The 12,891-nt window shown below is 37.6% G+C and overlaps 2 protein-coding genes across 7 annotated transcripts in view; one reads left to right on the top strand and one right to left on the bottom strand.

The window, feature by feature from the left end:
- ENKUR (enkurin, TRPC channel interacting protein) overlaps nt 1-12,891 on the top strand; it is a 79,446-nt gene that overhangs the window by 34,071 nt on the left and 32,484 nt on the right. The window lies entirely within an intron of this gene.
- On the bottom strand, nt 4,124-12,793 carry THNSL1 (threonine synthase like 1). Of its 5 annotated transcripts, none has more exons than XM_045399702.3 (3): nt 12,751-12,793; nt 7,747-7,913; nt 4,124-6,474 (listed from the first exon to the last, which is right to left on the bottom strand). In XM_045399702.3, the coding sequence occupies exon 3, from the start codon at nt 6,424-6,426 to the stop codon at nt 4,195-4,197; it is 2,232 nt and encodes a 743-aa protein (XP_045255637.1). In that variant the 5' UTR covers nt 6,427-6,474; nt 7,747-7,913; nt 12,751-12,793; the 3' UTR covers nt 4,124-4,194. The 5 variants fall into 5 exon arrangements, with proteins under 5 accessions (XP_045255637.1, XP_045255638.1, XP_045255636.1 ...); XM_045399703.3 differs by having other exon boundaries at nt 11,759-12,761; XM_045399701.3 differs by having other exon boundaries at nt 12,404-12,761.

Here is a 12,891-nt window from a genome sequence, read left to right as displayed (position 1 = left end):
AACAGTATTATGTTTCCATGGGTTTGAAGTTCACATGAAAACAGGTACTTCATAATTTTTTTTAACTAACATTATGTAGTCTGAATTATAAAATGTTTATAAATGATTTAATGGATTGAGAGAAACAATATTTGTCATCCATGATTATTTTTGAAAGTGAATTGCTATTAAAATTTAACTAAAACTTCATACAATTTATTGTCTTCTAAACTCTATTTTGATGAAAACACATTTTATAACTTTCATATATAACTTAAAAATCTAATTTTTCTCAAATATCTTACAAATTCACTACATTTATGATACTATAAATTAATTTCAAACAGTGAAAGCTAGAGATAACCATAGCCTGAAAATTTATCAATTTTCATTTCATAAACTCATAGATTTTTAATAATGTTGACATAAAAGATGGTTTTACATGCTATTAAGAAGAGTCACAAATGTTAAGAAGTTTACAGTCACTAACTTTCAATATAAATTTTATAAAACAGTATATCTATTTGATACAAGAACAGATAAAAATTAGACAAATGTCCAGTAGTCGGTAAGTGGATTGTGGTGTTCATACAATAGAATACTATTTAGTAATACAATTCAATGAATTGTGGCTTCATTCATCTGGATGGATGAATTTGGAAGCCTCTGAGCAAAAGAAATAGGTCATGGGATAACACATACAATATGATTCCATTTATATAAAATTCAAAGAGTCAAAACTAAACAATGTACAACTATGAGAAAGGGAATGAAAAACAGAAAATGTATGATGTCGTTATGGCTGGGGGAAGAAAGTGAATGTAATCAAAGAAGAGTCAAAGGTGAGTCATGTTCTATTGAGTGAGGTGGTGAATACTTACGTATTTAATGCTTATCCTTAAACTGTACATATATTTTACACTCTGGAGAAAAAGAAAGGCAGGAAAGTGGAGACCATATATGTAGATAACTCTGTGAAGAACTTTATCTTGATTGGAGAATAAAGAAGCACAGATGGGAAAAAGGTTGATGTTCACAGAGACTTTCTTCTTATGCTAAAGTACAAAAAGACTCTAAATGCCATAGAAAGTAAGGTTACACAGGAGGGGAGAAGTTGAAGAAACAAGAGGAAGGTACCTGATGACACACGCCATTTAAGTAGGTTGAAGGGAATAGGATCCAAGGCACATCTAAAGAGACTCGTCTTTTTTTTTTTTTTTTTTTTTTTTTTTACATGATTTAAATGTTTAATGACATGAGGATAAGATGGTTGATTACATCAATTCCACAAAAGAGCAAGACCTGCCGCTAGGACCAGATTCTCTAAAGTATACTTGGATGAGCACTGCCAACTATGACTCCTCTGTGTGATCCCGGGCAAGTTCCTTGTCTCACTGTGAAGAGACTCGTCTTTAAAAAGAGAAGGAATGCCACCAAATTCAATCAAAGGGGAGGGGAAAAGGACAGAAATGAGTGCAGCAAACATATACACTTGATGATGGGAAGCCTGAGGTATGTTATGTATGGTCACTTGTTCCTCTAGAATGAAGCAAAGTTATTAGCTGAGAGTGAAGGGCCAGAGTTGGTTTTCAGAAAAAGACATGAAATCTGTTTTGGCCATTAAGAGAATGTGCTGTCCACAAATAAATACACGTGAACTCTTTGGGCATTTCATCTTCCCTGTTTCTCCTGCCTCTGCTAGAATGTTTTCCCCGTTCCTTTTCATTTAGAAAATCTTCCCATCCTTCTAGACTCATCTTAGATTCTATGTCCTTTGTGAAACCTTTTTTGATTATCCCATAGTAATCCTTCCCTCTTAAATCTTACAGCACTTAGCTGTATCATTCATTTTTCATTTGACACACCATCTTGCAGTAACTCTTTTGCTTGTACATGATTTAATTTTTGCGTTGTTTTGTTAACTACAGTTATTGAAGGCAGAAATCATGTCTTTATTTTTTTGAGGCTGAGTCTTGCTCTGTTGCCTAGGTTGGAGTGCATGGTGTGATCTAGGCTCACTGCAACCTCTGCCTCGTAGGTTCAAGCGATTTTTGTGTCCCAGCCTCCTGAGTAGCTGGGACTACAGGTGTGCACCACCATGTCCAGCTAATTTTTTGTATTTTTCATAGAGATGGGGTTACACCATGCTGATCTTGAATTCCTGGCCTCAGGTGATCCACCCTCCTCGACCTCCCAAAGTGCTGGGATTACAGGCGTGAGCCACTGTGCCCAGCCAGAAATCATGTCTTTTTAAAACACTATTCCTCTTACTTTCAGAAAAATAACGCTTTTTTTTTTTTTTTTTGAGATGGAGTTTTGCTCTTGTTGCCCAGGCTGGAGTGCAATGGCGTGATCTTTGCTCAATGGCAACCTGCAGCTCCCAGGTTCAAGTGATTCTCCAGCCTCAGCCTCCTGAGTAGCTGGGACTACAGGCATGCACCGCCATGCCTGGCTAATTTTGTATTTTTAGTAGAGACAGAGTTTCTCCATGTTGGTCAGGCTGGTCTTGAACTCCTGACTTCAGGTGATCTGCCTGCCTGGGCCTCCCAAAGTGCTGGGATTATAAGTGTGAGCCACCACACACAGCAAAATAATGCATTCTTATGTATGGTGAATATTTAGATGCAGTTTCTAAATATATCATCTACTGAAATATCCTTAAAAGTAAATGATAAAATAATAAAGACATACATGAATAAACAGAACTTTGAATCTTCCATTTTTTTTCCTGTAACTGCTCCTGATTTTCAATTTTTGGTTTTAGAACCTCCTTTTTAGAAGCTAAGCCAGAGATCTGGTGCTAATATACAATTGGCTTAATTTTTTTAAAAAATTTAAAACAAACTTATCTTGTTTATTAAACTATTAAAATGTTTTCTTCATTACAACTTTCAATGTATTTCTTCTTGGAGATTGTTCTCCCAGAATATGAAACTGAATGTTATCAAAGACAAATTATGTTAGGAATGCCATCTTGTGGTTGACAGTAGTCCATTACACTAATTGGTCTTGACAATCTTTAATTCAGAAAGAAAACATCCATTAAATTCACGAACATAAATCATGGTTAAAATGTACTACGACAAAGGAATACAAATTAAATACATGTATCAGTTGTGTGCAGTTTCAGCTGCCAGAAAAATACAATGTTCACTGAAGAAACAACAAATTACGTAAGAATTGACTCCAAATAATATAGTGAAACTGCTGTCTATAAATACCCTCCTATTGAGACTACTCAAGTACTCTTAATTTTGGAAAACTTTCCTCTTGAAATAGATCATTTCATTTCTGTATTCACTTCTAAATAGTTCTGCTTACTGTTTCATCCTGGACTTCAGTTATGTCTTGATTTTCAAACATCATCACCCTAACCATAAACATCCAAAAGACAGCGAAGGACAGAGTACATATTTAATTTAGACAGTGTGAGAAACACATTAGTTGTAGTCCAAAATGGAATTTGAGGAGGGTTAAAAACACTGGCCATAGTCAGCTGCAGAGGCTCACGCCAGTAATCCTAGCACTTTGGGAGGCCGAGGTGGGTGGATCACCTGAGGTCAGGCGTTCAAGACCAGCCTGGAAAACTTGGCGAAACCCCATCTCTACTAAAAACAAAAAAATTAGTCATGCGTGGTGGTGCATGCCTGTAATCCCAGCTACTTGCGAGGCTGAGGCAGGAGAATCACTTGAACCTGGGAGGCGGAGGTTGCAGTGAGCTGAAACTGCGCCAAACAAAAACAAAACAAAACACTGGCCCTAATCCTAATAGAAGAGTTTACTACTTCCTCCATTCAAGTTAGCCATTTTGAGTGGTAAATTAACTTTCTAATAGAGAACTATTCACTAGTTACAGATGTAGTACCTGAAAACTAGGCTTAAATATTGTAATTGCCAAATAGTGTAGCAGACATTTTGGTCCACGTAACAGTGAGGGTGTGCGAGTGGAAACTGATATACCCCACATGAGCACAAGGCAAAGCATGACAGCTCAAAGGTCCGTGCACTGTGTTACCTTTTGTCACTTCTAGATTAAAGATCTGAGGAGGTGCCATGGAGGTCTAATGTCAGCCCTAGAGACCAGACTATTGACATTCCAAACAGATATAGAGATATTTACATAAAAGACAAAATGCTACTGTACTCCAAATCAGTGTTTGAGATTTATTATTGCATGCTTATAGCCAGAAAAAAAAAATTTTACTCTGAAAGCTTTCATATGAATTGATTTTGGATAAGTTTTTCCACATGACTCTTCAAGACATTCATATCAGCTGCACAGACCTGGTACTCCATCTTCTCTTGCTGTTTTGTTCTCTCTAATAAAGCCTCATGCAGTGGAGGTAATGCATTGTATGAACCCAGTAAATACAGCTGACTTGATGAAGTCTCATTGATTTCTTTAATCTTTAAAGCCTGCATGATAGCAGGTGCAAACTTTGAGTAATGGGCTGTAGATGAGACAATCACAGGGCAAGTTTTGTCTTGCACCCTATCTGCAACCACTTTTGCAACAGCAGTGTGTGGATCCAAAATATACCCTGAAGTATTATAGGTGGAGTTAATAGCTGCTAGGCACTCTCCCTCAGAGCACCAGTCAGCTACAAAATCCTGCTGAAGTTTCTCAACTAGAACCTTTTCTATCTGGAAGTGATGCTGACTTTCTAATTGATTAAATAATTCTGTCATTAGTTGTCCATCTTTATTAGCCATCAAGTGTAAATGTCGTTCTAGGTTTGAAGATTTGAGAATATCTATCGACGGTGAAAAAGTCTGTGCTAATTTTCTTTCCCTTAGATCATAATGTCCTGTTTTTATAAAATCAGTCAAAACACGGTTCTGATTAGAGGCACAGATAAATTTTCGAATTGGGATTCCCATCATTTTGGCATACACTGCTGCTAATATGTTACCAAAGTTTCCTGTGGGAATACAGACATCGACTGGGCTTCCAAAAGAAATAAATCCTTGACTAACAAGATCGAGATATGCGGAAGCATGATAAACTACCTGCGGAAGTAGTCGGCCCCAGTTTATGGAATTAGCCGAACTTAAAATTGTTCCATATTCCACAGTAAGAAAGCCAGTAAAATCAGAATCGTTAAAAATTCTTTTTATAGCTGTCTGGCAAAAATCAAAATCTGACTCAACACCCACTGCCCATCCATTTTCTCTCTGACTGCCAATTATTTGTGCTTTTTGAAAATCACTTACTCCATTCTCAGGAAAAAATGTGACCACAGCTATCCTTTGCTTATCATTCTTATTAAGACGACTAAAACCATTTAAGACTGCACTCCCTGTGTCTCCTGAAGTAGCTACAAGTATCATATAATTGCAACTTGGTGGGATACAGTGTGCAAAAATATGAGGCATAAGCTGTAAAGACAAATCTTTAAATGATCCTGTTGGTCCATGAAATAACTCCAGGATGAACTGGTTGCCTGAAAGGTGCCTGACAGGAGCAATTTTTGAGCAGGCAAAGTTTTCCCCATAAGCAGTTTCAATCATTTCTCCCAACCTGGCAGCAGGTATGTCTGCAGGATGGATACATCTTTCCAACAGTATCTGTGCTCTTTCTATGTAGGTTGCTCCTACTAGGCTTTTCCACTCCCCACAGCTTAATTTTGGAAACTCCTTCGCAGGAACAAAGAGTCCACCATCAGAAGCCAACCCCTCAATTACAGCTTCACTAAAAAATTTTGCTGAAACCTTCTGTTCACAGTCTTTAGGCCAAACATGTCTTGTTGAAATGAATGTTTCCGAGTCCACATCTTGGTATCTTTTAATTGCATTCAGCACTTTGTCAGCTACCTCCTCTGGGGAAGCCCCACTTTCACAGAAAACACGAGCATCATACCACTTCTTATAATACTGTCTTCTAAATTTAAGTAAGTCTTTCATAGATGTTCCAGAATTCCGACCTACAATCCTATCTATCTTCATTAATTTCAGACGATGAATTAGATCTAGTAGAGGTACATCCAGGTATACAATTACTCCATTTTTCTTCAGATGCCACATGCTAGCATCATGCATTGGATTGGACCCAGTAAGGGAAATCACACTTCCAGATGCAGAGAAGTTTAACACAGCTTTTCCTTCCTCTTCTAAAAATTGCTCATTACCAACATCCTGTAATTTTTCAGACACACTCATATTCCAGGTTTTTTCAAGGATATCATCATCTACATCTATGACACAACAACCTAGTTTCTGACCTATTATTCTGCCTACTGTTGTTTTCCCAGCACCAGGAGGTCCCATCAGGATAATATTTTTGTCTCCAACAAGAGAGTGGGTGGAATACCATGACTTCCTTAATTCCGCAAGTGCAAAGGTTCTTGAAAGAAATTGCTGTGCGTGTTTATCCGTTTTAACATGTATACTAGAAAAACATTTCTGTGTTATCTTTTTCAGATGCTGACATCGGTTAAAGTGGAACATTCTCTTTTCACTTTTCTGCCCACACCAACCTAAAAATGGGCTTTAGCCCTTTTCAAAACACAAAACAAACAAACAAACAACAAAAGATAATTTGGTTACTAATTTCAGTAGATGGTTAAAATCCCAACAGGATTGAATATAACCATGCCCATGGTACATAAACTGTTTAAAAATCTGCCAAACTTATGGAATTTAAAAAAAGTATTCCAACCCAAATTCTTATATATTGCATATTATCCTTCTTAATGATATCTTTTAAAATCTCAAGACACTGAAAAATCAAAACTTCGACAAAATTTGTAACTATAAACAACAGAAACTTGTATTCACAGAGTGCCAGATTGTAGATGCTTTTAAAAGTATATATATACTAAATCAAATTACTATTTCTTTTCGTATTGAGATCTTTTAATGGAAATTATTTCATGGTTTATCTGTTTATATCACATATAAAGATGATTTGGAGTTGGAGTGCTATCTACTTAGAATTCACAAAAGTTGAATAATATTCTTTATATTTAATTTCTCTTCAGTTATATGAACATCATGATAGACTATATTACTCATAAATTTCTTACAGAATTCATAACAGGAAACCAGAATAAAAGAACATATTTGCTTATAAAATGCTTAGTTTTCCAAACTACAGAACAAAGGTATGATATTTTCTTTCTTATGTGCCTTTTACATGCATATTAAGAATCATTGTGACATATTATTCATACTGAAGGCTTTAAAAAGAGCCAAAGTGAAAGGTATACTATTATACAAATAGTTAAGAAAAATTAATAATCAGCAATGAGGTCAAAGGCTACATATAACCTTATCTGCATGGAACCATCATTTTTGTTTCTAATCCTATAATCTTCAGTGGAGAGATTTAACTCAATTTCCAGGCCCAGGGCAATAGCCAAGAACCTCAGGAATGTTTCCAATGATGAGAGAAAACAATTATTCTGGCATCCAAAGAAGCTCTATAATTTCCCATATTGACCAAGTCCTTGTCTTTGGAAATATACTCACCATTAAAACAAAAATGTATGCCAGACAAGTCAAGTCTTTGGTTATGTAAAATGCAATATAATACCTCTGCAATGTTCATGTAAACTGCCTGAAGTAATGTCACAGACACATAGTGGGGCTTATCACGTGTTCTCTGGTAGAACCAATATGCAACTAAAACATATTAAATACTAGATAATATGTTTAAGTATGTGCTGAAAACTTTTAATCATGTAATACTGACTTTCTATGCTACTTAAACTCTGTTTTGTAATTAAACATTTAAATGATTTTAAGCTAACTCTGAATTTAACTTACAAGTAAAATTAGAGCTGTCAAGGGAAGTAATTCATTTCCTTATTTGACTTTTCAAGTTGTATGTGCTGTGCTTAATTTCCACTGACTTGTAAACACAGGACACACCAGAACCAATCTGAAGAGTTGGTTGACTCTGAGGCAAAACTGATCTTTGCAAAACGTGGAGTCTATAATGGAAAAAATTTTAAGTTAATTATAACTGTATACAGTATCATAAAATTCTACATATAGACTAGTCTATTATTTGAAAAGCTCATCTGCAATTTTAAAAATACAGAAAAGTTGACCCTTTTCATGTTTCCCCAACTCTGTTACTAGATTAAGATACCGTTTTTAAACATGTGTGTCTCATTATAAAAATAATTTCACTAAACAGTGCGGAAGGAATTTCTACCATCAAGCAATAAAAAACCAAATAATAACAAATACAAAACCTTTCAGAAGGATACCTGGAATTTTAATGATTTTGCTGTATAATGATCAGAGGGGAAAAAAATCAGTGGACTACAGCTATGAAATTAGTGTCTGAATTGTTTTTTAGGCTGTATTATCTATCAAAATCACTATATATTCATATGTAACAATATCCACTATAAAAAGCCCAAAAAAACTCTTGCCACAAAAAGATCTCTTTTAGCTATATAAGTGTCTCTATAATAAAATCAAAGCACATATCATAGTGGTTAGCACAAAATATTTACAGTAAGATTAATCATTGTCACTCACTGACAATGAGCTAGGAATATATAAATTGAATCCAAATATGTAGGTACAAGGCAATGTGCATTTTTTTTTTATGGCTTGGTTTATAAACCTTCAGAGAATACAGTGGTGTTCAACCATGAATCAAGAACTGTTTTGCCACACACAGTCTAATCCTTTCCCTGAAGTAAACCAGGGACCAGAAAGAATTATATACTTGAATCATAACATCAATTTATTTTATTAAACGGTATTCTGGTACTGGACTTTAAAAGCACAAGCTGCTTTTAGGGCACTTATGTAAAACAGTTTGATTAACCTCCTATTCAGGAAGCTTTTGCTTGCAACATTACAGTCTCTTCTTTTTGAGTTTCCAATACATAACTTTCTGGTATCTGTATCAGTAATAATTGTATATAATCTGAGTGGCTGGTTTTCAAGTGCAGTAATTTTTTTTTTTTTTTTTTTTTGAGAAAGGGTCTCCCACCGTCACCCAGGCTGGAGTGCAGTGGCATGATCTCAGTTCACTGTAGCCTCAACCTCTTGGGCTCAGGTCATCCTCCCACCAGGTGTGCACCACCACACCCAGCTAATTTTTGTAGGTTTTGTAGAGACAGGGTTTCACCATGTTGCTCAGACTGCTCTTGAACTCCTGAACTCAAGCAATCCTCCCACCTTGGCCTCCCAAAGTGCTGGGATTACAGGGATGAGCCACCACACCGGCCCAGTAAATCTTTCATCTTTTCTTCTGCTTTATGTTGCTTGCTACCATGCCTAACATCAACTTCATTAAAAGTAGATTGTAAGGCAAACATTATGTTACCTTCACCTTATGTTTTGCAATCTTACTTTTCCTATATATTAGTTCCCCTCTACCCTCTCGTTTTAAAATTTTACTTCACTTCCCTTTTTCAAGACTTTGGGGTAGACATATATATATATATATTTTTAAATTATGACAGTTCAATTTGTAAATTCTGTATCAGTATTTCCCAAAAACATGTTCCTTAGACTAGGAGAAGGCAGTTAAGTACTATATTATTTCTAAAGAACAATAAAGATATATTCCATTTTAAGATACATACTAAATTTTATTTTGTAACATTTAACCACAAATTAATTTTAGGGGCTCAACATTTTTTAACAAACCAAATGAGGAAAAGATATCCTCATTTTCTTTTTGAGAATGTCTGCTGCAATGGCCAGTCAGGAATATACACAGAAGGCATATATATGGACTTCACCAAAGCATTATCCACGGTTCACTAAATATTTGTTCAATTCACGGAGAAATGGAAAAAAGGATTTGAGGATATTGTTGAATGATCATAAAAAATGGTTCTGTTGAATAGAGGGAAATTTCTGGTAGTGCACTCCAAGGCTTTCGGTCTCGATACTCTTCTCTTTAATGTGTTTAACAATTATTTGGATTAAGCATTGAGAGAGCTATTGGATAATTAGTGGTTAACAGGACGGACTTCAGAGAAAAATCTGCAGATGTGCAAGTCCTTTATATAAAATGGTGTAGTATTTGCATATAACCTGTGCACATCCTCCTGTATACCTTAAATCATCTCTGAATAACTTATAATATGTAACACAATGCAAATGCTACGTACAGAGGTGGTATACTAATTTGCTTTTTTATTTGTGGTATTTTTACTGTTCCATTATTTTCGTGTTTTTGTTTTTCAGACAGGCTCCCACTCTGTTGCCCAGGCTGGAGTGCAGTGGCACAATCTTGGCTCACTACAGCCTTGACCTCCTAGGCTTAAGCAATCGTCCCATCTCAGCCTCACAAGTAGCTGGGACTACAAGCACGCACCAATATACCCAGCTAATTTTAGTATTTTTTGTAGAGAGGGAGTTTCGCCATGTTGCCCAGGCTGGTTTCCAATCCCTGGGCTCAAGCAATCTTCCTGCCTTGGCCTTTGAAAAGTGCTAGGATTGCAGATATAAGCCACTGCGCCCAACCAAAATACTAAAATATTTTCAATCTGTAGTTAGTTGAATCTGAGAATGGGAAATTCACAGATATGGAGATCCAACTGTGTATCAGGACACAAACTAGCCAAAAGGAGGTTAAGCTCTACTGCTTCTGACTTCTAATCAAAAATTCTCTCAAACCCTTCTTTCAAAGGGCCTCCCACTTGCCATGAAATAGAGGTGAGGGTGGAAGGACCACACAATCCAGTATTGTTCTGTAATCACAAGGATCTTACAACCAAAACAATTAATTTTGCAAGTTCATCACTTAAGTCTTTATATTACTATCAAAGCTAAGCCTTTTCTGCCGTTAGACTTCTGCTGTTAGACATGTTCTTAATGATCTCAAATATTTAACTGAAAAAACTTAAGTATCCACAATTCTGTAACTTTGAGAATTATAAAGACCCTGTCCCATTCATGTGCTCATACATTTGTTCATTTGTTCAGTATTGTCTTTGGCTGCTTTTGAGCTACAGTGGCAAAAGTGAGTAGTTGCAACATAACCACTTGGCCCGCAAAGGCCTGAAATATTTACCGTCTACCCCGTTACAGATAGTTTGTTCATCCCTATAGGTATATACCAGTTAATTCCCTGTGGACATGAGGTGGACATGGGCATTTTTTTTGAACTGTCATTTCAAGAGAATTATAAAAACTAGAAATAATTTTGCTTAAACACACTTTCGAAAGGCAAGGAGAATTGCAGATCAAATGTCTAAGAAAAAAGAAAAGTTCTTTTCCAAATGATTTAACAACCTGCTCATGACTGTACACTAACCATACTACAGTGAGGTCTAGCACAAATTGTTTAGCATTTTTTAAAGCATAATAAATATACAGACATCAGTTAAATTATTTTATTTCAATAACCCCAGAACATCAAGGCTACCTAAGGCCAGTTAGTGCTAACTGCAGAAATCATGTTTCGCCCTTACTTGCTATTTCAGGAACTGATTAACACAAATAGTCTCAAGGTGTTCCTTCTAATTAGAAAATTTATAAGCTTTAGTCTTTGACTATCCACTTGGCTAATGGTGTTATTATTCCATGAGTCCTTGGTTTGAATCTTCGTAAATACAGGAAGTTTCCCGCCAAAATTTTTCTCTACACTTGCTAAAACAGAAACCCCAAACATAAAATACTCAAGGGCGAAAAGGACAAAGTGATATAGATTTAGATCCAGATCTAAATATAGATCTATAGATCTATCTATCTAAAATGTTTTGGAAGACAATCTGATGTGAAGAAATCTGGAGAATTTTCCCTAAGCGTCTGGGACAAAAATTAAAAACAAATGTATACAAAAAAAAAAAAAACTTACTGTATTCTTATCTAGTGCAATTCAGTAAGAGCCCAAAATAAGGATCTCCACATTCAGTAAAGCCTTTTTATACAAACTAAAAGGTTCACCAGGCCATTGTGTTGTTTTAATGTCTCCACCACGCAACCAGCCAGTGAGAAACCCAAACTCCTGTGTTTTATCTCCTCTCCGGGAAGCTTTATTTCCTTCGGGCAGAGTGGCCTCTGTACGGGTGGCTCAGAGCCATCCATTTTCCTCCCCAAATCCTATTACCAAAATGTCTTTTAAACACTCAGGTAAAAGCGTCTACGTGACTTTCCTATGGCAGTCCTATGTGCGTAGATTTACGGGTGACTAGGAGGAGCAAAAACGAATAAAACTGCTTCTCAGAAGACAATTTTCAACATGGGACGCCAAAAACTGGACAAAAACGTAAAGGCCCACTTAAAAGGCTCTCCTCCCAGTTTAGGATGCTCATTTACAAAGAGCAGGTCCACTGGTTCCTGGAGAAGGACTAAGAGGAAGGGTCCCGACGGGGCGGGGGGGCGGGGGGAGAGCAGGCGCAGAGCAGACCCCGAGGGCCGCCCAAGAGGCTGTAGCGGGCGCAGGCGTGGCAGGGCAAAGGCAGCAGGCGGAGGAGGCCGCGGGTCCCGGGCGCGCACTCACACAGGTGGCGGGCAAGGCTTCGCGGGGTTCCGAGGGGCCTCGACCAGAATCGGCAGGAAAAATGCGCGCAGAGTTAAGATGACCAGCGAGTAGCGGAAAGGGGAAGGGACGGTGCAGGGAAAGGCATGCGATGGGAGCGGGGTGGCTTCCAGTTTTCCTTTCTCTCTCCTCCAGTAACTCACCAAGGAAATCTCATTGAGAAGACGGGGAAAATGAAAGGAAATGGGGAAGCAGTTTCCACGAACCGCTAAAGCCGATACAGGAGACGGAGCACCGTACCTCCGGCTAGTTCCCCGGTCCCGCCCCCGCGCAGTGGACTCTGCCTGTGCCTGCGGCGGCCAGCGTACCTCCGCTCCACGCCCACGCCAGGAGCAGCCTCGCGCAGGGCACGTGACCTCCTCTCTCACTGTAGCCTATCCAAGCACTCCGAGCTCCTCGGGCTCCTCCCCTTCCTCGTCCCGCTGGTGGCCTTGGCCGTGCGTCCGCTT

This window comes from Macaca fascicularis, chromosome 9 (assembly GCF_037993035.2).
Source record: "Macaca fascicularis isolate 582-1 chromosome 9, T2T-MFA8v1.1".
Classification (NCBI taxonomy): domain Eukaryota; kingdom Metazoa; phylum Chordata; class Mammalia; order Primates; family Cercopithecidae; genus Macaca; species Macaca fascicularis.
Note: the sequence above shows the minus strand (reverse complement) of the source record. Positions and strands in the feature narration are given on the sequence as shown.

Excerpts from the sequence above, each read along its gene's own strand:
- THNSL1 (XM_045399702.3), bottom strand. The coding sequence starts at position 6,426 with ATGTTCCACTTTAACCGATGTCAGCATCTGAAAAAGATAACACAGAAA.